Source organism: Aulostomus chinensis, chromosome 15 (assembly GCF_037954235.1).
Source record: "Aulostomus chinensis isolate RoL2024-O1b breed Wild chromosome 15, RoL_Achi_v1.0, whole genome shotgun sequence".
Lineage (NCBI taxonomy): Eukaryota > Metazoa > Chordata > Actinopteri > Syngnathiformes > Aulostomidae > Aulostomus > Aulostomus chinensis.
This window is the reverse complement of record NC_141334.1, coordinates 2,388,499-2,414,723: the sequence shown is the minus strand read 5'-3', so window position 1 is coordinate 2,414,723 and position 26,225 is coordinate 2,388,499. Positions and strand designations below refer to the sequence as shown.

Here is a 26,225-nt window from a genome sequence, read left to right as displayed (position 1 = left end):
CACCAATACCAGTTTACAGTGATGACACGACACTTCAGCAACAATCACTAATTTGATTTTGCCCTCTGTTTTGTTTTCTTTCTCTTTTTTTCGTTCCGTGGAAGCAGAACTGTGTGGTTTTAACCAATCAGAACTAACAATGCTCGAACCGTGACCCACGTGTCCGTCTGTCAGCCAACCAGAAACGCCTCGCATGCGGAGACGCGCTCATGGTCACGACTCCGTGTCAAGGCGGTTTCACACTGAACGCGCAAGGCGCAGGCTGCGCGGGGGAAGTCCATTCATTGTGTATGTGGGCGCGCTGTGACGTCACATGAGCGCGAACCAAGCCCAGCAACTCGGTAGCGCTGCGCGTTCTGTTTTAAACTGCCGTCAGACGTCGTTTTCTTTATTTAATATTGGATTGTGACAGCCCCCCCCTCTTATTTTAACGGAACTCCGTTCCCACCGTGAATATTTCACCCCTGATTGTTAGTGTACTGGATAGTGTCTCCGCCTGTGACGTTTGGATTCCCCGACGTTAATTATGACGTTGTTAGTTTGGTTATGTTTGTTTTTTACTGATCGTCCAGGCAGCAGAACCTACAGAGCGTTCGGAAAGACGAAGGTCAGTTCGAACCGTGACATGGTGAGTCGCTCCTGTGTAAAAAGCACAGCAGTGGGAACGTGTTGGAGGTTCTCCTGCTGACGACAAACGCCCTCAGAGTCTTAAAAACTTTTTAACTCCCCGTCGGGGAATCGAACCCCGGTCTTCCGCGTGACAGGCGGAGATACTGTCCACTATACTAACGAGGAAGTGCTCAAATCGTAAGAGACCACCTTCATATTCTTTCACTGTTGTGGAGAATTTTGTTTTTTTTGGAATGATACAATTTTTGGATAGTTTTCTTGATGGCACTGCGACGGACCGGCGCCCCGTCCGGGTTGAACCCCGCCTCTCGCCTGATGTCAGCCCCCCCTAAACTGATGTAATTGTTTGGTCCAGCACATCAGTGAATGAACTAAGATCACAATGCTAAAATTTAAATGAATGTGAAAATAAACACGAAAAAAGGGATTCTTTAAATTTCACATTTTATTAAAGTTTATATAAAACCCAAACCGTCTCCCCCTGACCTGCCACAGCTGAACCCCCTGGTAGAACAAAACCAGCAGGACGCAACACAGAAGGAGGCGAACCGAGAGGAGCTGCTGGCAGGTTTGACCTCAGTAGAAGTACAAAGAATCAAAGTACTGATTCAACTTCGCTCCAGTAGAAGTGGAAAACTTCAGGCTCTAAAATGTACAAGAGGAATAATGTAATATAATATAAATCACAGTATTCAGAGAAAAATGAAGTTTAACTTTACTCCAGTGTGAAAGTCAGTTTCCAAAATTTGCAACGAAACATGAAATATAACAATCAACACGTCACATCTTGTTAAGCGGAAACAGGAAGTTTAGATGCGGATGACTTGTGCAACGTGATGTCAAGCTTGATGTTCGGAAGGTAAAACCAAAGAAACACACCTGTTTTTAAAATATTGTGTACAAAGTATAGATAATTGCGTTAAAATGAGATGGTTAAGTACAGATACCTGAAAACTCCTCCCACATCACAATTATTTTTGTGGAATTACACAAACAATAACTGTCAGACCCTGAAGCTATTTACATCCATAAGTTTTCTCTCAAATTAAAAAATAATAATTATGTGCAAGATGTCCCTTTTAATATCCGTGTTAATTTGTGTTCTCGGGTTCTGTCCCTCGTCACCAGTTAACTCAATAACGCTGTTTATCAAAAAATATATGAATAAATGATTTTTACATAAAACTTTTAAAATAGCTGGTTTTAATTTGAGTGACTTAACAAAATATTGCATAAATAACAGAGTTATTTGAATTCTAAAATATATTTCTAAACAGTTTAACTTTAAAAATCTGTGTGCTGCTTCAGAGTCGGACAAATATCAGGACCACCAACAGACGTGCAGTCAGGTACCAAGCACCCACCTGAGGGAAACCAAGGCGTCACCGCGTGTCCGCGTTCGTTCAAACCCTAAAAGCAACCGATGATTGAAACGACTCAATTTTATTTAGATACAAACACATGAACAGGCGGTTAAGGCCCAGACGGGTGTGCAGGAGTCTCCGTCCATCATCCGTCAGTGGGTCTGATGTTGCTCTCGCATCAACCTGGAGGGAATCTCAAACCTTCAGGTGTACCTCTGGGGGAAGTGGGCGGGGCGGCCAGTGGACCTCGTAAGAGAATTGTAGTTTGGGGAGCTGGCGTAGCGCGGGGGGCTACGAGGACCAGGGGATCTGACACCGTTGCTGGAAGAGTCGTCCATGGAGGGATCCTGCAAAACGTCCCAAACCCCATTGTCTGAACGTGTTTTGAACAACATTTTCTCAGCAAAAATAGTATTTGTACCATTAAAAGACAGAAAAGGCCTGATAACAGCTTCTTATGGCTCCCCTGGTGAGGAGAATATAAGTGTTTATGTCCTAAAAGCAGAAAAGCAAATGTAAGGACCGCTTTTGCTTCTGTTTTAAACTCACACACACACACACACACACACACACACACACACACAAAACCCTGCAGGCTACTGTAGATGTACCTGAGGGAGGGGTGAGGTGAGTGGTTGCATTCTCTAACTTCACCACTAGGTGTCGTTCTTTATAAAACACTGGTCCCTCATTATGACGTCAACCCAATCGCTGGTGGGTGATTGGCAGGTTACCTTTTGCTGCAGGATGTACAGTGATGTCACCGCATTCTTTCCGTTATACGCCGTCATTTTTGGAAGCTCATCGTCTGCGGAGCAAACACTGGCCTGTTAACACATCCAAGCTTCATCGCTCGTGAATCCGTTTTTTGAATGATGTCAGGATTATTAGCCCGGCAGGTCGAGTACCTGAGTGACAGATTGACGAGCGGTGATCATGGAATCTGAAGAGGGGCTTTCTCGTTAGATGTTTTGGTCTTAACACAGACAAAAAAAGAAGCATTAATGTCAAGAACTTTTCGTTTGTTTTCTCTCAGGTCTTTTCAGTGGTTATTATGGGAGGAACCTTTACTTTTTGGAGGGCGTCCAGCAGGCACAGACCGTTACCAAGGTGATCAGGAGGAAGATGCCTCCGGTGGAGAGGATGATGTAGAGGGAACTTCTTCCTGGTTGGATCACATCATATTACAGTCAATGAGCAGAACATTCTCAGGTAAGGAGGTGTACCAGGGGGCACTAGGACCCAGCAGCCTCTTCACCTCACTTCAGTTGGTTCGCAGCAACAAACCTGATTCTTTTATGTATCCAAAAGTACACATGTTCATTAGTACTCGATGTTGAAGTACAGATACTTGTGAAAAACAATGATTGGTAAACCTTTTAACTCAAGTACAAGTAGAGAGTACTGGCTCTTTAAAGTACCAAAAGTATGAGTTAAAAAGTATTTAATCTTCTTTTTTTTATTATTCATATGAACTCTTTTGTGCTTTGTTCTAAGATTTGATCCATTCAGGAAATGTTCGGTCGTGTTCCCCACTCATGCCCAGTGCCCCGCGTGGAACAGGTGGGCTTCAGAATGGTACATTTGTAACAATGAAGTCTTTGCCAGCCTGTTTGATTGACGGCTGTGAGAGTTACGAAACAGAGGTGAGGGGAGGAGTCACACACAGCCATCAGGCTTGGCTGCTTGTTTCTGCGACTAAATCAAGGGTTAAAAAAGACCCTAAAAGAACAACTTTGTGCAGGTGAAGGCGTGTGAGTCCACTTGATTCTGTTTTGTCGCTATGTGAGGTCATGCGCTAACATCCTGATGGTGAACGCAGCGCCACCTACTGTAGACGGTCAGCCTGAGAGGCACGCTGGTCATGTTGCCCAGGGGATTCTCCACTGTGCAGCTGTAGACGTCATCGTCTGCCATCATCACCCGCGTGATGGTCAAGCACTTCTGGTCAGGTGACAACACAAACCTCGTCTGATTGATCAGCGGCCTTCCACCTTTTAACCACCTGTATGAGGTCCTGGTTCCGTTGTCATGGGAGCAGTTGAGGACTATGTTTTCGCTGCGCTCCAGAACTGATGAAGACTCCAGGTGGATGTAGGGCCTGGATATAGCTTCTGTTCCATGGAAGGAGACCAAAACAGACCAGGAGAGCAGTCAGCACACAATAGTCAATGTTTGCATCTTGATCTTACTTAAAAGAAACTTGCAAAGTTTTAGGGAAAATCTGGCATTGTGCTCCGTCCCCAGAGCCAGAACAGAGGAGAGGTGAACCTTCCCTCGGCAGCTGAGAACCACGCTGGTGCTGCTAGGAGGAGGAACGCTTGATTCCAAGGGGACGTTCGTGTGTCAGGGATGAAGCGTTGTTGTTGTCCAATGTGAACAAACAGAGCTGAAGTGGACCAGAAAGAGAACTAAGTCCTCCCTCAAATGAGCTGACGATGTGAACACAAGGAGGCCCTCCTCTCTGTTGGTCCATTTTGAGGGGACTGAGTGAGGTCCTCTTATAGAGGCTATTAAGTGGAAACGGGGACAGACGGAGGAACTCTAAAAAGAATCGCTGTGACGTTAGCATACAAACGTGCCCACTTACCGTCCACCGTGAGTGTGATGCTGCCCTCTCCTGTGAAAGTATCGTCAGTGATGGAGATCTCCACGTCATACGTTCCGTTATCGGACAGCCTGAGGTTGTGGAGAAGCAGCGTCCCGTTCTCAAACACCAGGATACGGTCACGATACTCAGGCCTCAGCGTCCCAATGATGTCCGTCCCAATCGACTGGACAACAGTGACAGACTTCTCCCTCTTGAGCTGCCACTTGATGACCGGGAGGTCGAGGCTGAAGCTGGTGTAACGGACAGACAGGAGGGCCTCCCCGCCCACTGTCCCTCGCATGAAAGTGTTGGGGATGGTCATGTTCACGGCCAGCACGCCGCCTGCAGAGAGACACGGAGGAGAGGTTTTGGGTTATGTTCTTGTCAACACAGACTGAGAACAGCAGCAACATCCTGGTGGGAGCGTCAGTCAGAAACGCTGCAGGAATCTGTGGTAGTTCAAGGATCCTTTAATCAAATGTCAGTTGTGTCTTGAAACCGGAGCGAACTTTTGACGTTGTTGAAAAAACTGACCAAAGACTTTTGTTTGCCGCCTCTCAAGGTCATCGTGCAGTATAACCTAGAAACGCTTAGAGTTGAACTAAAAACAAACTCCAGCCATGAATTTGTGGCTCATTTACTGAAGCGCCAAGCACCACCGGCTGGCACGCTCGCTCACGTTGGCTTCAATTAGTTTGTTTATTTAAGCTTAAGTAAAAATGTTTGTGGATGATTGGTCGTGTGCCGGATAAAGAAGACGTGGATCATAGTGAACGATGACCTGGAGAGTTTGGAAACAGACCTCTTTTGACAGCTTGGATGTTTTAGCCACCGTTAGCTTCGAGCTACAGATACGTGTCTGGCTCTGTCCGCATTCTGCAGTCACAAAGTGATGCAGTGGTTAAAAAATGTCTTTGTGGGCACAAGACTCATATTTGTGAGAACTTGAACGGCAAAATTCCAGCTTGATGAAGTATCCCATTATAAAGTTGTGCTCCGTGATGCAGCTGCTGAGGGCCGGTGTGGGCTGAGGCCCTGTGCACCCCTGCTGCTCGCTGGAGGCCGTTTGCATGACGGATCCATGTTGCCACGCTAACAGATGTCACTCACTGGAATGGGCCAACATGAACCAACAAAAGTGGCAATTGTTTGTTTAAATCCTTCTTGGCAGTTCATGAAGAGCCTTGGGAGGGGTCCAGATGCCATGCTAGCTGTGCAGAAACAGAGCAGCTCAGTGACTCTGCTGCTCGCCACAACAATGGCAGGACAGTGATGACACAACACAGCTGAGAATAACGGGAAACACTGGCTCTGGTATGGCCTGTGGGCACACCCACCCTGTCTAATGAAGCCTAATGCAACAAAAACCACCTTTGTAACATGTTCAATGTTTGGTTGCTGGGGTGGTGAGGAAGCTGCAGCTTTTTGTTACGTGCTGTCATTTGTCAGATGTGTTTGTCCAAAGCAGTTTTTGCCAACAGCAGTGAAAACCCACCGTACATCTTCAGCAGTGGCCTGTCACGCCAAGCTTTTAACACACTCAACACAAGACACTGCAGATTTTGAACAATTTGTGTGTCAAGCGTGCAGCTTTTTGGATCACCACCAACCCTCTGGCATGTTCAAAAAAAGGCACAGCAAATGCGCCAGTTGTTACAGTTCTTTATTTTTAATGCTCATGGTTCGTATCTTCCGCCAAACGGTTGCTGAAAATGAACCAGCGTGAATCTAGATTATGACTGTCATCAGATTTCATTGATAAGCCATTTAAAAACATGGCGTCAGCCTGAACAAAATCTCAGACATTCATCTGAAACATCACAACAAACTTAAATTCTGAAGTAGAAAATGTGACAAACCTGAGGTGAAGAAACTAAGACAGGAGAGGAATAAAATCCAGGAAATGGTTTGGGCTTTTGAAGGAGACCTGATCTCTGCCTTCATCTTGAAGCTCTGTTTTGCTTCCAGTCGGCCAGCATGATGTCGCCGGTGGGCAGGACGGAGGACACAGTCTTCATTCAGCGTGGCACTGCCGCGACTGAGTACATCTTGTTCTCTCAGGCCCAGCTGGACAAAAGTGTGTGTGTGTCTGTGCATTAACAAAAAAGGGAGAAAAAACAAAACAAAACAACAACAACAAAGACAGTTCATCCTCTTGATCCATGAATGTGATCGATCATAAACAAGTTGCCACAGGCAATGAGAGGTTGGGCTCCCGGCTGGTAGCTGGACATTCACTGACAGCGTCGAGGACTTCAGGTTTTCCTGGAAGCAGAAACCGTCCTTATTTAACTTTTATCAACGGTTCTTTAGAGCATCATGTTGGCCTGGATTTGCCCTGATAAGCTTGCTGTGTTTTATTGTGTTTTTATTGTGCTTTTATTGACATTGATGTTTTAGATTTGTACATACATGTAAAATTGTCAGGACTCTTGGAAGAGGAGCCAAGGCTCCCCTGCTGGCCTCTGTGGCTCCTCTGCTGCTGATGAAGGGTCGAACCAGCGGTGGCTCACGGGCTTCCGTACACCGGTGGACTCTGACTCTGCCTCTGTGGGTTGTGTCCGAGCGGTAGATGGCTCAGGGTTCTAGTAGTTAACCCTCCATCAGATGAGGAGAAGCCTCTCCTGAAGATAGGCCAAGTATTCGTGACCGTCAGGTCCCGCGTCTCCACCACCAACCGACAGTGGGGGGGTCTCAGGGCGTTGCTTAGCAACAGAGACACGCACAACCAACCCGACAAGCGGGCTAGCTGAGCTTGTTAGCCTGCGAGACGCTTCGCTGCCTCCTGATACGTGACTGTCTGCCATGGCGGAGCTCCTGATGTGTGAACCAGTGGAGCTCTACAACCTCCTCAACCAGGTCCGCCGTGTGTGTCGGCTGGCGGAGGCGAACTTCCTCTGTTTGCTCGGTAGGAAACCTCTGCTTCTGCGAGTCGTGGAAATGTGACGACGGAGTTTCAGCTCCGGGAGAGAGGCGGAGGAATTTGTTTCCGTCGTTAAAGTTGAAGTGCTGATAACTTCAGACAGAATTAAACAATTCAGCTTCTTTTAACTCCGGCAGGTTTGGGTTGGGCTTCTCCTCTACCAAAGCGCTACAACAGAACCATTCAACCACTGACATGTGCCTCAGTTCTTGATTTTCATACTGTCATTGAACGCATCAGGACTTCACCTTTATTCTCTAGTGGAAAATGACGATAAATTCCATCCTCCTCTCATTTTAGTCTCCTCCCTTAAACGCCCTGTACTCCCTGTTAATTTGAATTGTTTGCTCAGTTCCGCTTGACTTGCTCACTTGTTTGTTTGTTTGTTTGTTTCCCCAGATGCCCGTGAAACTCAAGATTACAATGTGAGTCACATCATCACAGCTAAAAATGCCAAAATGGTAAGAAGAACATGGACGTCGTGTGTCAGCTGATGGGTAAAATAAAAACCAGTTCAGACAGAAGACGTAAACGCTGCGATCAGAATGACACCAGCAGCATGACGTTGTTTTGTAGTCTTCTGGGTTTGGCTGCAGCCATTGATTATTTTAGTGATCACTCACTGTACCAATAATTAGTTTGATTGATCACTTAGGACATTTGTTTTAATCGTTAAACATCCATAGTTCCAAGAAACAAAGACAAGTCTCTTCAGATGAGCAGCCAGTCGGTTTTACACTAAAGTCTACATTTTATTACTTCAGTTGCATATAGCAGTATGGGCTGCGCATGTATTATTATGAACAATAATAATAATTATTATTAATAATTATTATTCCTGGCTTCAGTGTGGAGAGGCACAGAATTCAAAGCCTCTTCAGTGGTCACAGGTCACATCGGCTCCATGCTCGATGGCGGTGCAGAGATGCTACGACGGTGATCTCTAACCAAAGGAGGGGCTTCCCCGGTTGGTAGGATCTTTTCTATCAAATATCAACTGTGTGACTGGGTCAACTGGGTTCCAGGATGCAGACGGCTCCTTCCTCCTGCCCGAGGCTGTGGAGGTGGGCAGTATGCAGCATGTTCTGGTCTATGACAGCAACACCTGCTGTTTGCAGGAGCAAGGTAACATAATCTAGTTTTGCGTTGATTCTCTCTCTGTTCACAAGTGGAGTGCGATGGTTTGAAGCAGCTTTAGTTCATGAAACAAACATTAAGCCATTGTGAAGTTGTGTAGCTGCAGCGTTTGTCGTGTTCCACACGTCACTAGATGGTTGCTTCCTTCGGACAGTGTTTTGCTGGTTTGCGTCTCAGTGATTCTGCAGTGGTGTCAGCCGGTCATGTGATGGGTATTCTCCAGGTAGAGCCGTTAGATGTGCTCAGGTCCTGGCCTACGTCAGCCGCCATCCAGTCCGAATCGTGAGTGGAGGCTTCCAGAGGTTCTCAGCTCTGTATACTTTCTTGAGGACGGAGAAGCTCCTCTACACCATCACGGTAAGACAAATACACCAACTGTGACTGCACGTGCTGAGCTGCACCTCAGTCAAGGTGTCTTTCTAGAGATGGAATATTGGATCAGGAATATCAGAATCAAGTGCAGGCACGGCTTTAATCCCAGATGGCCTGACTCCCCTGAAGGATTGTTCATGCAGTGATGGTGCTGATGCATGAACCTGCACTAATGCAGCTTGAACGCATCACTGCTCCATGCATGGAGTTCAAATGAAGACTCCTAAATACATCTATATTTCAGGTGTGCGTGTATTTTTGGTCTTTTAATAAGAAGCCACAGTGCTATGAAAGTTGGCCACCACAGGTTCCACACTGCTTCTTGTCACTGTTATTACCGTCATCACCTCACAAGGGTCTACATGAGTCACTAACGGCAGTCTGGGGAAAAAAGCAATATGTATTATTTCAGTACTGAATTGTCTTTTTACTGTCTTCATGTCAACAGATTTTGCTCATCATAACCAAGGGAAATGAGTTTTTCTCCCAGAAAAAGTCAGTTGGTCCAAACTGCTGCTGATACATAAACTGTAATATACCTCAGGAGCTGGAGAACATCAAGACCTACCCGGTGGAGGTCATAGCGGGGCAGCTGTTTATGGGGGACCTGAAACAAGGCACAGACCCGGGTATCATCAGGGACCTGAAGATCAGCGCAGTCATCAGCATCTCTCAGAGTAACCCTCTGGAGTGAGGACATACTTCTATATTCAGCTTTTATTTATACCAACATGGAATATTTGGACAATCCTATTGTTATTGCATTGTTTTGACTTTCTTCTGCGTTCTTTAGGTCCTTTAAGGGGAGTGAGGCCATCCTGAACATCCCTGTGGCTGACTCGGCACAGTCGGATCTAAGTTCACACCTGGAACCAGCTTGTAGTTTTATTGGTACGTTTGTCACCGTAAACGTATGCAGTGTTGCAGTAATCACTCACGCCACCACTCAACCTCTCATCACTACATGTATGACACGTGAGCTGTTCACCTCTCACACAACAAACACGGTCTGCTGGACATGGCATGAATCTGGACTTGTGAATGTCACATGTGACGTGCTTTCTATGGAAGCAAATTAAAAAACATGAAAGGAAAACGATAGAAACGATCTGTGAGAAAATGTAGCTGTAGTTGTATTAGAGAAGTCATAACTTTTTTGGTTTGGGACCAAACCAGCCACCAGGGGGCAATCAAAGACCTTTGGTGTGCTCTCATGGTGTCCATTCTTAGTGGACTCAAAGGTCAGAGGTTATCCAATGGCTTTGATTAACAAATGGAATCATGAAGAAGTGGTTTGGAGATCCCAGTGAGGTCTACTATCTCACCATGGAACCTGCTCTCTCGTCTCTCCTGGTTTTCAGGTTCCTATGTCAACACGGGCTCTCGAGTCCTGGTCATCTCCCGGCAGGGCAGAAGCCGCTGCAGCGCAGTAACCATAGCCTTCCTCATGCACCACCTCAAATACACACTGGAGGCAAGCTGGCCATAGATGTTGTTCCAATTGGATCTCTGGGAAATATTGAGTGAACACAGTATTTTTATGGAAAGTCTCTTGATGTCCATCGTCCCCAGGGACAGACAAGAAGTCAGAGACCCTTGTCAAGGGAGCTGAGACTCATTCTAGTTAGCTTAGCTCAATGAATGATAGTGCAGAGCTGTCTCTGCACCTCCACCAGGTGGGTAAACTATAGAATTCAGACATGCAGTAACAGACGAGTTATATCAGACTAGAACAACTGCAACTCAGTCAACAACAGGATCCATTCATTTTCTTGGCTCATGTAGGATCGCGTTGCTCTGCGGAAGGAGGCAGAGAGGGGAGGAGGGGTGGCTGAAAGAGTGATGTTCTCACTGCAAACCTGATTTGGGCTTCAGAAAAGAACTTAATTGTTGGTGAGAACCTGATCGCCATCCCTGGAAATGTCCTGAGACCAGCTGAACACTGATTAGCTTAGCACAGTGAATGGTGGTGAATGGGAAGTGTTAGCATAGCTCTGTCTCTGCCTATACTAATGGAAAGAGGGTGGTGTGTAACCTTGGTGATGAATACCAGTTTAACATGAGGAGACATTGTAGTGTTAGAATCAGACACGTAACCAGAACTACTTTCCTGACTGGGAGCAGTGATTTGACGCAGCACCTCCAAAGCTCCACTGGAACTTGGGTCAACAGAACCAAAGGTTTGTTGAGGACTAGAAGAGCGACTGCTGCTACTGATGATGAGGAGGAAGAGGATTCCTGATGGACACACCAGCATCCTGGACCTGAGCTAGCTGATGCTAACACTTCCCACCCACTACCAGCCATTGTGCTAAGCTAACTAGCCAGGGTCTCAGCTCCCTAGAGAAGGGTCTCTGTCTTCTGGCTCTGAGGATGATGGACAACCAGGCAGCTCAGGGTCAGTGACATTTGTAGCACCTAATTCTGCTGTTTTCCAGGACTCGTGGAAGCACATGCTGAGATGCAAACCTGATATGAGGCCGAACACCTCGTTTCTACAGCAGCTGTCGGCCTGGGAGCTTCACACCAGCGGCGCCACAGTGACCGATGTTTCTGGACTCTAACAGCTGAAGGAATATTTCACTGGCTGACTGGATGCTGGTGTTTTCATCAGCCCATGAGATTTATTTCATTTTAATTTTGGTGCACAGAAAATTAATAGGTGGCATTACAGAAGCACTTTTTTCAGTACTGCTTGTTTTGTAGATTTTATTTATTTGCTTTTCTCATCATTGCTGTCATGAGACCAGCACTATTTTTGGTTCCTATAAACTCATAAAGAACAATAAACGCCAAGACCAACACAAAGTGAGGCATCAAACTTGAATTATTACTGAAATAAACAGCAATATGTAATTTCACACGACGGAAACATTTCAAACCATATACAGGCCATCTTCTGGAGTCTGCTTTAGTCGTGAATAGAAATAGTTGGGCTTTTTTTGTTGGGGGTGGGGGGGATCATTTGTAACTTAGATTTTATAGGTTGAGGTTCAGTTCATTCATGCCCCGCCAGAGGGGCTCACGTCTCAACCCTAGATTTAGAAAACGTCTCTGGAAATATGAGCTGAAGCGGTATGAGTTAATTAAAACCCTACATTTTACCTTGAAGGAGAACGGTTGGCGTCTCAGCGGAGGACCCTCCGTTTGGACACGTCTCTGACGTATAAGATCTTTGCTGTTGTTGGGACTTACGCCCAAAATAGACGCTGATGAATATCAACCATGTATCACTTTAAATCAGAGAGGCATTACCTGTCAGTCTAAATCCAGGGTTCACATTTTAATGGCATTGCGTCGAAATCGTCGTCATAGCCGGAACGTGTGATTGGACGAATCTGTTGTAGACGAGCACATCTCACAAACGCGTCACCGGCACGGCTTTGACAGCTGCGAAGGAACGCGGTTATTGATCGAGGAGGAACCGGAAATCACTACGTGGTCTTGGATATAAAAGCAGAGTTCTGCCAAATGTGGTGAAGTCGAGAGGCAAGTCCCCTAAAATATAGACGATACCGATAGTTTGATAATGGCTTTTATTATGAAGGCGCTAACCGGAAGTCGTCCCCTGTTTCCTGTGGTGACTCGACGGAGCAACTGTTGCACGGAGGCGCTTGATTGTTAGCCAACTCCCGGAGGTTTCTTCCAGGAGTCCGAGCAGAAATGTTGTTCAGCCCGAGCGGAGTGTCGGAGTGCTTCCGTGAATGGGAGGACTTGGAGAAAGACTACCAGAACATCCAGGTAGGTCCCATCACGTGAGAGCCGTTGATCCTGCCCGGGTTAGCGATCAGGACTGAGGGGGCTCCCAGATGAGGGGGTCCGCCCTCCCCTGCCCCGATGATCGGCCGTTGACAGAAAAATAACAGACACTCAGGCGGGTAACCTGGACACGTCACGGTTGTTCTAAGTGTCGACGCTGTCTGTTGTCTACGGCGTGTAGATTTATGGGTGGCAAAGTTACTGTCACCTCCCCCTTTAGTTTCAGACAAAGTTGAAAACTCCGCTAGTTAGCTTAGCACAATGACTGGACGTGGGTGGGTAATGTTAGCATCAGCTAGCTGAGGTCCAAGTTGCTGGTGTATCCAGCTGTGATCCTGATCCTCATCCTCACCCAGGATAGTTAGCTTAGCACAATGACTGGAAGTGGGTGGGAAGTGTTAGCATCAGCTAGCTCAGGTCCAGGCTAGTTAGCTTAGCACAATGACTGGAAGTGTGTGGGAAGTGTTAGCATCAGCTAGCTCAGGTCCAGGATGCTGGTGTGTCCAGCAGGAATCCTCTTCCTCCTCATCGTCAGTAGCAGCAGTCGCTCTTCTAGTCCTCAACAAACCTTTGGTTCTGTTGACCCAAGTTCCAATGGAGCTTTGGAGGTGCTGCGTCAAATCACTGCGCTAACACTTCCCACCCAACACCATTCATTGTGCTAAGCTAACAAGTGTGGGTCTCAGGTCCTTAATGCAGCATAGTGGAGAGATGGGTGTCTCTCTTCTTGTCTGACTACAAGCGTTCATCCATCTTCAACTCTGCATCCAAAGTCTTGTTGTGGTTTCTGTATCAACCAGGTCTGACTGGGGGGTCCTGGGCGTTCCCAGACCAGCGTGGAGGTTTAAACCCTCCACCTGGTCTGTCCCATGGCCTCCTCTCAGTTGGACAGTTGGAAACCTCTCTTGAGAGACAACCAGAGGGAGTCCTGCGGCCCCTTCTCTCGTCTCTAATGCCCACCACCCAACTCAGAAAACCCAAATAAGCTTTTTCCTCAAACGCTGGCAGGTTCCTTCACATACATTTTCATTTTAAAACGATTCTACAAGTGTTATTTTTGCAGGTGTGTGAGTTCCTCAGAGTTGACGCTGCGCCCAGATTCAAGCGTTGGCTGCAGAGTGTGTTTTCATTCCTTCATGGGAGATGACATGAGACTGACCCAGAGTCAGCAGTCACCAAACACTTGTAGTGATGGATCATCCATCCCTCCATGTTCCCCCTCCTCTCCTGTTCAGGGTGGTGGGGGTGGAGCCTATCCCAGCAGCCTTCCCCCTGGACAGGTCGCCAGTCCAGGGCAGGGCCAACACATAGAGACAGACAACCATTGGCTCTCCCAGCCACGCCTACGGTCAATTTAGAGTCTGGATTAACCTGGTCCCTCTTGATGTCTTTGGACTGTGGAGGAAGCTGGAGTACCAGAGAGAACCCAGCAGGAACAGGGAGAACATGGAGACTCACCCAGAAAGACCCCGTGCTGCAGCCGGGGCTCCACCCACAACCTTCTTGGTGGGGGGCCACAGTGCTGACCTCTGCACTGCTGCCTAGTGATGGATCACGCACTGATAACTGAGCTGCTCAGGGCTCAGGTAGCATGAGTTCAGAATAACTGACTTACTTAGTTGTATCTTTTGCCCTCCATTTTTGTTCATGAGTAGTTTTAGAATTAAAACATCCCTGTGGCATCAGTGACGTTGTCTTTTCTTCACTCCAGGACACCCATCGTCTATATAAACAGAAACTTGAGGAAGTCACCAAACTGCAAGACAGCTGCACCGGCGCCATCGCACGTCAGAGGAAGAAGCTGAGAGAGCTGAGTGCATCGCTGGAGGAGTAAGTGTGGCTCAGCTGAGAGCGCTCCTGTGCGGTGGTTTGCTCCTCCTCTCACACGGCAGCCCCTTCAAATTCCCAGAGTTCTTTCAAAATTAGGCAACAGAGCCGTTACTGTTTGTGCAACAGCTCTCTGCTTCTGTCCTGTTGAGTTTTGTCCGACTTCTGCTGTTTCATCACTCTTTCAAACACATGAACTTACAGTGACACGTGTGACGAGTGAGAAGATAGAAATATTAACAAATGTGGCAGCCACTGGGGCCGCTTCTGTCGGGCCAACGGCGAGCCGTAGAGGCGAGTGTCTGACCTCCACACACGTTGAGGGTCCGAGCGCCACGATCAAGAATTTACATGAACACAATGAAAGTTTGTTGTTTGCCTGCAACTTCAGGGACTTTTGTGACCTCAGCCACAAATTCAAGCGGTGTGTGTTCATGTAGCGGCGCTCCGACAAAGTTCAGTGACAGACAGACCGGAGCTGACGGTGTGAAACAATTACCATGGAAACACCATCACCATGCTGCTCTCACTATACTCAGCATGTTGACACATGATGTCACAAAAGGTGACTTCTTGTGCTCGTCTGACTAAAACTGGACGTTCCTCACACCAGTCTGGACCAAACTCACGTACCGAGAAAATGGAGTTCATTCATTTTGACGCTTCAGTCGACCTCCATCCGTCTGCGGCGCATTCTCAAGGTTCCTCTGTGGATTTTAACCTGGAATTCGAACAAGCAACAATCACGGAGGTTTCATCATGGGAACAACCCAGAGAAACGGTCTTAATATTGGACCGGGTCGTAGATGAGGTCATCACCACCTCCGTCCTCTTCACAATGTTGGCGTTACAACTGTCGTCTTCTAAAACCACTGAGGCTGAAAAAAGGGCTGGAGCCCTCTTAACATTTGATCTGCCGTCGTCCCAACCCCCACGGCGGCCTCAGCACTAAGACAGCTGATGTCATTATCAAGAGCCAGACGCCTCTGTTGAATACATGATGTCATCAACATCTCGGTGCTTTCTCCCTTTGATCAGGTGCAGAGAGAAGCATCCGACTTTCAAACTCAGTCCAGAGGAAGTCGATTCCATCGCAGAAATCCAGAACTCCATCAAAGACAGAGCAGAAGCCTTCGCTGAGATGGACGCGTTCCTGCCAAAGAAGAACGGGTTTGAGTCTTCATTCTGTTCCTCAGTAGCAGCCGCTTTCACAGGACCGACATCAGAGGATTCCGATCTTGACATTTTTGTGACTGACATCATTTCCTCTTTAGGTTGTATCTCACTCTAGTTTTAGGAAACGTCAACGTAACACTCCTCAACAAGCAGTCAAAGTAGGTCACGCTGCCTGCCGCTGTCGTCATAACGACCTTTGTGGTGACATCACAGTAACATTGGCGGTGTTTTTCCTCCCAACAGATTTGCCTACAAAGATGAATATGAGAAGTTTAAACTGGCGCTCACCGTCATCCTCTTCATCTTCTCCTTCACCTGCCGCTTTCTGTTCAGCTACAGGTGAGAGTTCACGACGCCTGGTCTTCACCGCAGGTCTCGACTGACTTCTGTACGACTTTAGAAGATCATGGAGGGTTAGAACGTGTCCACCACCGTCATGAGAGGGAGTCGGTATCACGCTGCACATTCCACCCACTGCTGACCTACGCTCAGAGATGAGGCTCATCCAGAGTCTCTCTCCGTCACATCTATTTGTTGGCGCTCACTGTGGCTCTCACTCACCGGCGCGTCTCAGTATCAAGCTTGAAATGTTAGCCGACATCTACAAGTGCTTGATCCAAGCTAACGCCTCATTCCCTCAAACATCTTTGACACTCAAGCACAGCAGGACTTTCTCCGTCTCAATAAGTGACGTCACCAACACACACGTCGAGCCGTTGTCAACACATTCTTTCATGGCGGGGTACCCACCGACGAATCTACGTTATCCTCCAAACTTAGTATTTAATCAGTCGTCTTTAAGTTGGGATGATTGCGTACGTCCAGCAAACGATTCCCATGCTTATCAGTGTGTTTCCTGAATAATGAATGCTTTTGTTCCCAGGGTCTTGGACGCCCTCTTCAACTTCCTGCTGGTGTGGTATTATTGCACGCTCACCATCCGGGAGAGCATCCTCATCAGCAACGGCTCCAGGTCTCACTCATTCTTACTGTCTTCACTGCTTTACTACCGTGATGTTGAAGAAATTCAAATCAGAAAAAAAGTGATGAAGGGATTTTTTCGGGGGGGGGGGGGGTTCTTTTTTTGGTGAAGTTTCATTGGTTTACAATGTAGAAGAGATTCTTTATTCTCTTGTCTTCAACAGCCAGCAGGCAGCGATGTTCTGGTCTGTGACCTTTTTAAAGCAAACTGTCGGGCCTGATGACGCCTCGACTTCCCTCTGCTCTGTCACCAGACACAGCAGCTGGATTTTGGACACAGAATCCAGGAAATCCAAGACAACAGTGACCAAATTGCAGATGTCACTTTGGCTTCACCGGCTTTTTAATTTTTTTTTTTTAATAACAACCAGCTTGTATTTCACCCGGCATCACTTCACACTGTGGAGTCTGGCCTTCACTCTCAGGTCTGCGTGTCGTTTCAGGATTAAGGGCTGGTGGGTTTTCCATCACTACGTGTCCACCTTCCTGTCTGGCGTCATGCTCACCTGGTGAGTGGTTCAGTTCACATCTCTGTAGGTTAAATGTGCACACAGACAGTTCCCCGCAGAGGGACACTGGTGAGGACGGTGCTCTGAGCTCTTTTGTTCCTGATGGTGTCTTCGTCGGCAGGCCTGAAGGAGCCCTCTACCAGATGTTTAGGAACCAGTTCCTCGGTTATTGTCTTTACCAAAGTAAGAGCCTCGCACCGGTCGGGACTCGTTCATTGCACTGCACCGTCTGAGCGACATCTTCACTCACAACCACGTCACTCTTCTTCTCTTGTCTTTGCTGGTAACTAATCAGGCTTCGTCCAGTTTCTGCAGTACTACTATCAGAGTGGCTGTTTGTACAGACTCCGAGCGCTGGGAGAAAGACACAACATGGACCTGACAGTCGGTGAGTTCCCACTTCATGTCTCAGTCTCAACAAATACAAGATTAGACGTCACCGCATCATTGGAGAGTGAAGAACAGGAACCTGACATGGACCTCTTAGCATGTTAGCTGCTAGCATGGCTTTAGACTCAGTGGTTCAATGTGTCACTCCTCTTCTGGTGCTCAGAGGGTTTCCAGTCCTGGATGTGGAGAGGCCTCACCTTCCTCCTTCCGTTCTTGTTCTTTGGTCATGTGAGTAGAACTTCTGTGCCTTCATACGAGTTTTAACATAGAAAAAAAACAAGGAAAATTAATTGAGTACATCTGAAAATGCTGTGGTGACCAAATATGTAGGAAGCGCGCCAGGCAGGGGGGGGGCAGTTACACAAGGAGGGAAACCAGGCCCTCCGGGAATGAAGTTAGAGAGGAAATAAATATTGACTGCGGTCATTTTAGTTGTAAAGATAAAAAGTAAAAATCAGAGGATGCATTTTTGTTGGTCTCAGGTACGAGTTTGTTGACGTATATGAAGAGATGAATGAGCGATGAACTCAGAGGCACAGCTAAAACTGGGAACGTGGACGGCTGCTGTCATGTGACCTTTAAAGGCAGCATCCCAGAATGCAGCAGTCTGACTGACTGCTTGTCCTCTTCTAGTTCTGGCAGCTCTACAACAGCATGACACTCTTCAGGATGTTCCAGCTCCCGGAGTGCAAAGAGTGGCAGGTTTGTCAAACTCACATCATTTCACTTCATCTTTATTTGGTAGAGATGGATGCAAATTCACATTCATCAGCCAACAATTTAACAATGCTCGCAGCCTCATTATCTGTATAAAATGTATTTTCCTCTTTGTATTCATCACATCCGCTCGGCCCACGTCTCAGTTTATGCTTGAATATTCATGACTTGGGATTCTTTGGCAAATATTCACATTTATGCTTCAGGAAATCAAGGCATTCTTGTTTATGTGCTCCAGGTTTTCATGTGCGGCTGCGCCTACATGGTTCTCTTCAAGGGGAACTTCTTCACCACGCTGGGAGTGGTTTACCAGAAATACATGAGGAACCAGGACAAGGCCAAGGGCTTGTGAGACGTGATGCCCCAGCCCCAGTCACCAGCTGGATGAGCTCTCGTCATCTCTTGATTGTCTTTCTGGGTCCTCACCCTAATTTCGCTTTTATTTAAATGTGTTCAGAAGTTTTTTACAATCATAAATGCATGAAATCTGTCCCAGCATCATGAGAATCACCAAGCGATCGGAAGAACAATCTTCCTCTTACATGTGAAAATGAAGAAAGACTACCTTAGTTTTAATATTTTTAATTATATACTTTTCTTAACTTTCCACTGAAAGGAACATGAGGAATACACTTACTTCTTGTCGTCCTCAGAGACAGACCAGGATAGAGCCATGCTAATTAGCTTAGCACAGTGAATGCTGGGGGTGTGTTACATGCCTTCCTCAAAGCTATGACGCGAGTGGAGAGTTCCCCTTGACAGAACCGTCTGTTGGGAGTCTTTTTTCGTCCGTCTGTCCAAACATGGCAGACGGACGAATGGAGCCTGGATGATAGAAATAATGCAGACTTTTCTTTAATCCTTTGAAATAGAACTGCAAAGTATGAGCCACAAAACAAGATGAGACTTTGACCAGAAACAAAGACAAAATTACAGGAATCATTTTATTTATTTATATACACACACACACACACATATATATATATATACACATATATACATATATATGTATAATATATATATATGTATTATATATATCTATATATACATATATATGTATATCTGTATGCGTGTATATGTATATATGTGTGTATATACATATATTTATAAGCATATGTATAGGTGTATATATCTATATCTATCTATATAGATAGATATAGATATCTATATCTATATATATATAGATATAGATATCTATATATATATATAGATATAGACATGACATGAACATAACATGAATGAATATTCTGGTCTGGATGTGAGCAGCCCCACCTCAGACGGTCCAGAACCTGATGAAAACACTCTCCTGCTCTTGAGGATCATTTTAAAGACTCTACTACTTTTTTCCAGCGTCCTCTTAAATCCTTGTGATGTCACATTTTTTTACGTAGGTGATGATGAAAGCATCGTTTCAGAATTGCTGGTTATCATATTGATCAGTCAGGAAGCTGAACAGGGTACTTGGCGGGTCCTACGGAGTCAAGCCAAAATATCAGCACTGAATCGTTACTGAAGCCAAGCTTTGTCTCTTTAGATGAATGTTACTTACTCAGAAGCTTCAATGTGTTTTTGCCAAAAACAAGAATAAAAACCTCCCCCAAACGCCTCTTGTTCTCCAGAAGCGACTGCATGTCACACCCCTGCAGGCGGTCCACCTCAAAAGCAGAGACGCGACTGTGTGCAGCAAAATGTTGTTCATTCATTCACTTTATTTATGCGTGCTAAGTTTTCTAGGTGAGTTGAAACTTTCATAAGTAAAGTGTTATTTGTCTGATAGGACTACACACATCATCCGCACGTGTTCATATTTGAAACGTGTTGGTCAAATGCAGCATGACCCCAAGCTGAGAGTGGCTGGAGGGGTTCAGCGTCGCCTGGGCTGATGGATCCAGAGGCCCAGAGGGAAGCACCTGCAGTTTGGCTCGAGGATTTATTCTAGCTTTTGATAAATGAACACAAAAGTAGCACTTCAGCTTCAGGAACCATATTTGCAATACTATTATCCCTTAAACCGGGTTTCTTCGTATGTATTGTGGACTATTAACCCACTCATACTGATCAATCAGACGCACAGAGCAGCTCCTGTGTCTGCGCAGGGTTTATTCTCCTTCGCCTCAATCTGCTCCTAAATTCCTCCTGAGCGTTCAGCGCCCACTGCTGACTTAATTTAGTACTGCTCTACAACGAACTAAACAACCAAACTCACATTTTAATCTCCAGTTATTACGAACAAACACTGGAACGTCGCCTCGCCAACACGAAAAAAAATATTTGGTTTTATTTCCTCGTTTGTCAGACGATTGGAAGGCCAAACCTCCTCGTCTTGCTCCATGAACCGCTCCAAGTGTTCAAACGTCTCTCCTCCACTCAGCAGCGGAGGCTAATCTGGGCGGTGCTGAGCTCCACCTATCAGTAACCGATGGTCTGAAGCTGCGTCACAGTGACGCAGCCGCTCCACCACTTAAAGACCGTGGAATATAGTAAGCGAGTCCCGCTTCAGACGAAGAAGAAGTACCACAATGGCCAGAACCAAGCAGACCGCCCGTAAGTCCACCGGAGGCAAAGCCCCCAGGAAGCAGCTCGCCACCAAGGCTGCCCGCAAGAGCGCCCCAGCCACCGGCGGGGTGAAGAAGCCTCACCGATACCGGCCCGGTACCGTGGCTCTCAGGGAGATCCGGCGTTACCAGAAGTCCACCGAGCTGCTGATCCGCAAGCTGCCCTTCCAGCGCCTGGTGAGGGAGATCGCTCAGGACTTCAAGACCGACCTGCGCTTCCAGAGCTCGGCCGTCATGGCGCTGCAGGAGGCCAGCGAGGCCTACCTGGTGGGTCTGTTCGAGGACACCAACCTGTGCGCCATCCACGCCAAGAGGGTCACCATCATGCCCAAAGACATCCAGCTGGCCCGCCGCATCCGCGGGGAGCGCGCTTAGACCGCTCGCTGCTGCTGCCAACACAACGGCTCTTTTAAGAGCCAATAAACCTCCGCTGAAGAAGCTAGTCCGTTCACTCAAAAGCTCCACGGGGCTGAAAATACCAGCGCACGTTTTTCAACAAGTCCTGAAGTGAATGGACTCGTCTACACTGACGAATGTTCCACACCGCCATGGTCACAAAATGCACGAGAACCTGACAGACTGAGATCAACGAGCACGAGTTAAAAAGCGGGTGTCTGCTTGACTTTCACAGCGAAACGTGAGCTGGAGTCTGAACGTCACCGCGCACGTGATTACTGACGCAACCACTCCACCAGCGTCTCGCTAAACCTGTTTGTTCGTGACGAAAGTGAATTGAGAAACCAGCAACTCCTCTGTAGTGCGCATGCTCGCATCCTTCTGTCCAATCGCTTCACAGCAACAGCGCACTCGTATTTGCATACGAGTCTATAAGTGCGACGCGGAGCGGAAGTCGCGTCAACACTCAAGCTTTTGTTTACTCTCTCGAACTCGAGACCAACCGATCATGTCAGGCAGAGGCAAAGGAGGTAAAGCTCGCGCCAAGGCCAAGACCCGCTCCTCCCGGGCCGGGCTCCAGTTCCCGGTGGGGCGCGTGCACAGGTTGCTGAGAAAGGGTACCTACGCGGAGCGCGTGGGCGCCGGTGCCCCCGTCTACCTGGCGGCGGTGCTGGAGTACCTGACCGCTGAGATCCTGGAGCTGGCCGGGAACGCTGCCCGCGACAACAAGAAGACCAGGATCATCCCCCGCCACCTGCAGCTGGCGGTCCGCAACGACGAGGAGCTCAACAAGCTGCTGGGCGGCGTCACCATCGCCCAGGGCGGCGTGCTGCCCAACATCCAGGCGGTGCTGCTGCCCAAGAAGACCGAGAAGCCCGGCAAGAAGTGAACCAGCACCACCTTCAAACCCGCAACAACGGCTCTTTTCAGAGCCACTCACGTCCCGTTAGAGAGCAACAATGTCAGTTACACACAAACACACTAAACTACGACTTCACCCTCACGACAACACCTCAGCAGTTGGCACCTGCGAGGACCTCAGCCTGTCAGCTCCTCGTGGCCTGGGACTCGGACCCGACCCACAGTGATGGGTCACGACTGAAAATTATGATCTTAGTAACACGTGACACATGACGGTGATTCAGGAGTGGTTATTGGTCGAAAGTTGATAGCCTTGAAATACACATTAGAAAAGATGGGGGGGGGGGGGTTCAGTCGGAACTGAGTGACAAATATTGCACTTGACCTGTAAGTTACTTCGCAGCGGGTGATGTCATCTGACCTGAGTGTATATTTTAAGTGTGAAACTCAAGTCTGTTGACCTGACCCACAGTGATGAGCCACTCACGTCCCGTGAAAGAGTCCTAATCCGACACGACCTTCTGAAGGGGTTCAGCTACCAAACTCGACCTGTCAAAGGCCGGCGGGAGGCGCCCGTTTTGTGACCTGAAGAAGTTTAATAGGCTCCGTATATCCTGGCAGCATGTCATGGCATTTTAGACACTCCATTGTCCGTACTTTGAACAAGTGCACTTGGTCCGGGTCCAAAGCAGAAAAATTCAAGTGAGGGACGAGCTGTTAAGAGCCGTTATTTCGGGAGCCGCAGCGAGCGGGCCAGGTACAACAACATCCTCGGCCCTCAGACCCTCACATCGACTGAGAAAAAACTCCACAGAAACCCTTTTAACAGGGAGAAACCTCAAGGTGAGCAACCAGGACGGACAGACGTGCAGTAGATGTTAGTCTGTTTGCATGAAGCCTGTGTAAGAAGTTGACTCCAGAACTCCCAGGAATTCAGGTCCGGACCCGTTGATTGAATTCTAAAACCCCATCCCCGGAGGAGAACGTACTGGTGCCGTACAGATTAGAATTCCCACATATGGACACAGGAATGAGAGCATTAGTCATCGAGATGTCAGGGATTTAGAATTGATTTCTGAGTGGTCACCATAGGAGACCGCTCCACACCCCGGCCTTGCTTTATTATTTGTGATGGGAGGTGAAGCTGCCAGAACACGGGAAGGTTCGGTCATGTTGGATCTTTCTTGGTGCTTAGGTTGGTCTGCCCTACTGGTGGAACAGAGCTGCGACTGAACCTCCACTGACGTCACTACTGCAAGTAAAGTAATAGAAAATAGATTTGCAGCCTACATCGTCGTGTTGTTCAATTACGGTCTTTTATTTCTTATTAACCAGCATAAGAGACAGCTGCTCTGTGGATGAGGTGGGTGGCTCTTAAAAGAGCCGTTGGTTTGAGGGCTTGACGGCGAGGACGCTCACTTGGAGCTGGTGTACTTGGTGACGGCCTTGGTCCCTTCGGACACGGCGTGCTTGGCCAGCTCGCCGGGCAGCAGGAGCCTGACGGCGGTCTGGATCTCCCTGGAGGTGATGGTGGAGCGTTTGTTGTAGTGAGCCAGGCGGGACGCCTCGGAGGCGATGCGTTCGAAGATGTCGTTGACGAAGGAGTTCATGATGCTCATGGCCTTGGAGGAGATGCCGGTGTCGGGGTGCACCTGCTTCAGGACCTTGTACACGTAGATGGCGTAGCTCTCCTTTCTTGGTCTCCTCTTCTTCCTGCCGGGCTTTCCAGCGGTCTTGGTTACCGCCTTCTTAGATCCCTTCTTGGGCGCTGGCTTTGCTGGTTCAGGCATTCTCACGATTCGAGCAGTCACACTCAATCTGCCGAGCTGATGGGGAGTCAGAGTTCTTATACAGGCTTCATGCAAATACGGCTGTGTCGCCCCCCTCCTCTGATTGGATGAGCTGCTGACCGAATTGGTGGGGGCTTCGCAGTAGGAGTGAGTTGCCATGGAGACACCAAACAGTTCATGAACCAGGATCACTGGCAGTTTCTCCAGTTCTGATGAAATGTGATACTTATGATCAACAGACTTAATTGAGTTTCACACTTAAAATATATACACTCAGTTCCGACTGAACCCCCCCCCCCATCTTTTCTAATGTGTATTTCAAGGCTATCAACTTTCGACCAATAACCACTCCTGAATCACCGTCATGTGTCACGTGTTACTAAGATCATAATTTTCAGTCGTGACCCATCACTGTGGGTCGGGTCCGAGTCCCAGGCCACGAGGAGCTGACAGGCTGAGGTCCTCGCAGGTGCCAACTGCTGAGGTGTTGTCGTGAGGGTGAAGTCGTAGTTTAGTGTGTTTGTGTGTAACTGACATTGTTGCTCTCTAACGGGACGTGAGTGGCTCTGAAAAGAGCCGTTGTTGCGGGTTTGAGGGTGGTGCTGGTTCACTTCTTGCCGGGCTTCTCGGTCTTCTTGGGCAGCAGCACCGCCTGGATGTTGGGCAGCACGCCGCCCTGGGCGATGGTGACGCCGCCCAGCAGCTTGTTGAGCTCCTCGTCGTTGCGGACCGCCAGCTGCAGGTGGCGGGGGATGATCCTGGTCTTCTTGTTGTCGCGGGCAGCGTTCCCGGCCAACTCCAGGATCTCAGCGGTCAGGTACTCCAGCACCGCCGCCAGGTAGACGGGGGCACCGGCGCCCACGCGCTCCGCGTAGGTACCCTTTCTCAGCAACCTGTGCACGCGCCCCACCGGGAACTGGAGCCCGGCCCGGGAGGAGCGGGTCTTGGCCTTGGCGCGAGCTTTACCTCCTTTGCCTCTGCCTGACATGATCGGTTGGTCTCGAGTTCGAGAGAGTAAACAAAAGCTTGAGTGTTGACGCGACTTCCGCTCCGCGTCGCACTTATAGACTCGTATGCAAATACGAGTGCGCTGTTGCTGTGAAGCGATTGGACAGAAGGATGCGAGCATGCGCACTACAGAGGAGTTGCTGGTTTCTCAATTCACTTTCGTCACGAACAAACAGGTTTAGCGAGACGCTGGTGGAATGGTTGCGTCAGTAATCACGTGCGCGGTGACGTTCAGACTCCAGCTCACGTTTCGCTGTGAAAGTCAAGCAGACACCCGCTGTTTAACTCGTGCGCGTTGATCTCAGTCTGTCAGGTTCTCGTGCATTTTGTGACCATGGCGGTGTGGAACATTCGTCAGTGTAAACGAGTCCATTCACTTCAGGACTTGTTGAAAAACGTGCGCTGGTATTTTCAGCCCCGTGGAGCTTTTGAGTGAACGGACTAGCTTCTTCAGCGGAGGTTTATTGGCTCTTAAAAGAGCCGTTGTGTTGGCAGCAGCAGCGAGCGGTCTAAGCGCGCTCCCCGCGGATGCGGCGGGCCAGCTGGATGTCTTTGGGCATGATGGTGACCCTCTTGGCGTGGATGGCGCACAGGTTGGTGTCCTCGAACAGACCCACCAGGTAGGCCTCGCTGGCCTCCTGCAGCGCCATGACGGCCGAGCTCTGGAAGCGCAGGTCGGTCTTGAAGTCCTGAGCGATCTCCCTCACCAGGCGCTGGAAGGGCAGCTTGCGGATCAGCAGCTCGGTGGACTTCTGGTAACGCCGGATCTCCCTGAGAGCCACGGTACCGGGCCGGTAACGGTGAGGCTTCTTCACCCCGCCGGTGGCCGGGGCGCTCTTGCGGGCAGCCTTGGTGGCGAGCTGCTTCCTGGGGGCTTTGCCTCCGGTGGACTTACGGGCGGTCTGCTTGGTTCTGGCCATCGCGATAAAAGTCGAAGTAAATTCCCTTATCGGAATCACGCAGCTCTTAAACTGCGGGGCGGTTACGTCACGTTACGCATGTTCTAGGTCCGGCTACTGATTGGTCAAATTTGGTACCGCCCAGAAAGGCGGGAGACGGGGGGGGGGCAGATTCGCTCCGAATGTTTGCTGAGTGTCAAACCTGGGTGGTGCTGGTCTGAACAGCCCCCCCCCCCCTTCTCTTACAAGGCGGACACCTCCTCCCAGCCTAATTTATACTTTTTCAATATTTGGTGTGTGGCGTCTGTTCTAGTTCAGTTTTGGCCTGTGGTCTCAGGATT

General features: G+C 48.3%; 8 protein-coding genes and 1 non-coding gene across 10 annotated transcripts; 4 read left to right on the top strand and 5 right to left on the bottom strand.

Moving 5' to 3' along the window:
- Positions 1-723: 723 nt before the first annotated feature.
- On the bottom strand, positions 724-795 carry trnad-guc (transfer RNA aspartic acid (anticodon GUC)). The gene has a single exon. It is a non-coding gene; the product is annotated as a tRNA-Asp (tRNA).
- Positions 796-1,066: 271 nt separating this feature from the next.
- On the bottom strand, positions 1,067-7,668 carry LOC147248176 (hepatic and glial cell adhesion molecule-like). Of its 2 annotated transcripts, none has more exons than XM_086179231.1 (8): positions 6,997-7,668; positions 6,444-6,849; positions 4,585-4,926; positions 3,827-4,108; positions 3,066-3,159; positions 2,903-2,970; positions 2,729-2,802; positions 1,067-2,341 (listed from the first exon to the last, which is right to left on the bottom strand). In XM_086179231.1, exons 2-8 carry the CDS (start codon positions 6,733-6,735, stop codon positions 2,198-2,200), a joined length of 1,296 nt encoding a protein of 431 aa, XP_086035357.1. In that variant the 5' UTR covers positions 6,736-6,849; positions 6,997-7,668; the 3' UTR covers positions 1,067-2,197. The 2 variants fall into 2 exon arrangements, with proteins under 2 accessions (XP_086035357.1, XP_086035358.1); XM_086179232.1 differs by having other exon boundaries at positions 6,444-6,673.
- styxl1 (serine/threonine/tyrosine interacting-like 1) lies at positions 6,562-11,825 on the top strand. The gene is made up of 8 exons (XM_086179234.1): positions 6,562-7,492; positions 7,907-7,968; positions 8,533-8,632; positions 8,868-9,001; positions 9,561-9,706; positions 9,810-9,907; positions 10,378-10,490; positions 11,455-11,825. The coding sequence occupies exons 1-8, from the start codon at positions 7,390-7,392 to the stop codon at positions 11,578-11,580; spliced, it is 882 nt and encodes a 293-aa protein (XP_086035360.1). The 5' UTR covers positions 6,562-7,389; the 3' UTR covers positions 11,581-11,825.
- Positions 11,826-12,449: 624 nt separating this feature from the next.
- Positions 12,450-19,975, top strand: LOC147248174 (transmembrane protein 120A-A-like). Its single transcript, XM_086179233.1, has 12 exons — positions 12,450-12,757; positions 14,487-14,605; positions 15,641-15,772; positions 15,877-15,936; positions 16,022-16,117; positions 16,662-16,751; positions 17,203-17,268; positions 17,390-17,451; positions 17,564-17,656; positions 17,822-17,886; positions 18,292-18,360; positions 18,614-19,975. The coding sequence occupies exons 1-12, from the start codon at positions 12,680-12,682 to the stop codon at positions 18,725-18,727; spliced, it is 1,044 nt and encodes a 347-aa protein (XP_086035359.1). The 5' UTR covers positions 12,450-12,679; the 3' UTR covers positions 18,728-19,975.
- An 876-nt stretch (positions 19,976-20,851) lies between these two features.
- On the top strand, positions 20,852-21,523 carry LOC147248173 (histone H3). The gene has a single exon (XM_086179239.1). The coding sequence runs from the start codon at positions 20,895-20,897 to the stop codon at positions 21,303-21,305; it is 411 nt and encodes a 136-aa protein (XP_086035365.1). The 5' UTR covers positions 20,852-20,894; the 3' UTR covers positions 21,306-21,523.
- Positions 21,524-21,744: 221 nt separating this feature from the next.
- Positions 21,745-22,465, top strand: LOC147248172 (histone H2A type 2-B-like). The gene has a single exon (XM_086225682.1). It carries the CDS (start codon positions 21,835-21,837, stop codon positions 22,213-22,215), a length of 381 nt encoding a protein of 126 aa, XP_086081808.1. The 5' UTR covers positions 21,745-21,834; the 3' UTR covers positions 22,216-22,465.
- A 1,088-nt stretch (positions 22,466-23,553) lies between these two features.
- Positions 23,554-24,117, bottom strand: LOC147248171 (histone H2B 1/2-like). Its single transcript, XM_086179235.1, has one exon. The coding sequence runs from the start codon at positions 23,975-23,977 to the stop codon at positions 23,603-23,605; it is 375 nt and encodes a 124-aa protein (XP_086035361.1). The 5' UTR covers positions 23,978-24,117; the 3' UTR covers positions 23,554-23,602.
- Positions 24,118-24,253: 136 nt separating this feature from the next.
- Positions 24,254-25,110, bottom strand: LOC147248170 (histone H2A-like). The gene has a single exon (XM_086179236.1). It carries the CDS (start codon positions 25,104-25,106, stop codon positions 24,585-24,587), a length of 522 nt encoding a protein of 173 aa, XP_086035362.1. The 5' UTR covers positions 25,107-25,110; the 3' UTR covers positions 24,254-24,584.
- A 258-nt stretch (positions 25,111-25,368) lies between these two features.
- LOC147248169 (histone H3) lies at positions 25,369-25,906 on the bottom strand. Its single transcript, XM_086179237.1, has one exon. The coding sequence runs from the start codon at positions 25,903-25,905 to the stop codon at positions 25,495-25,497; it is 411 nt and encodes a 136-aa protein (XP_086035363.1). The 5' UTR covers position 25,906; the 3' UTR covers positions 25,369-25,494.
- Positions 25,907-26,225: the final 319 nt, after the last annotated feature.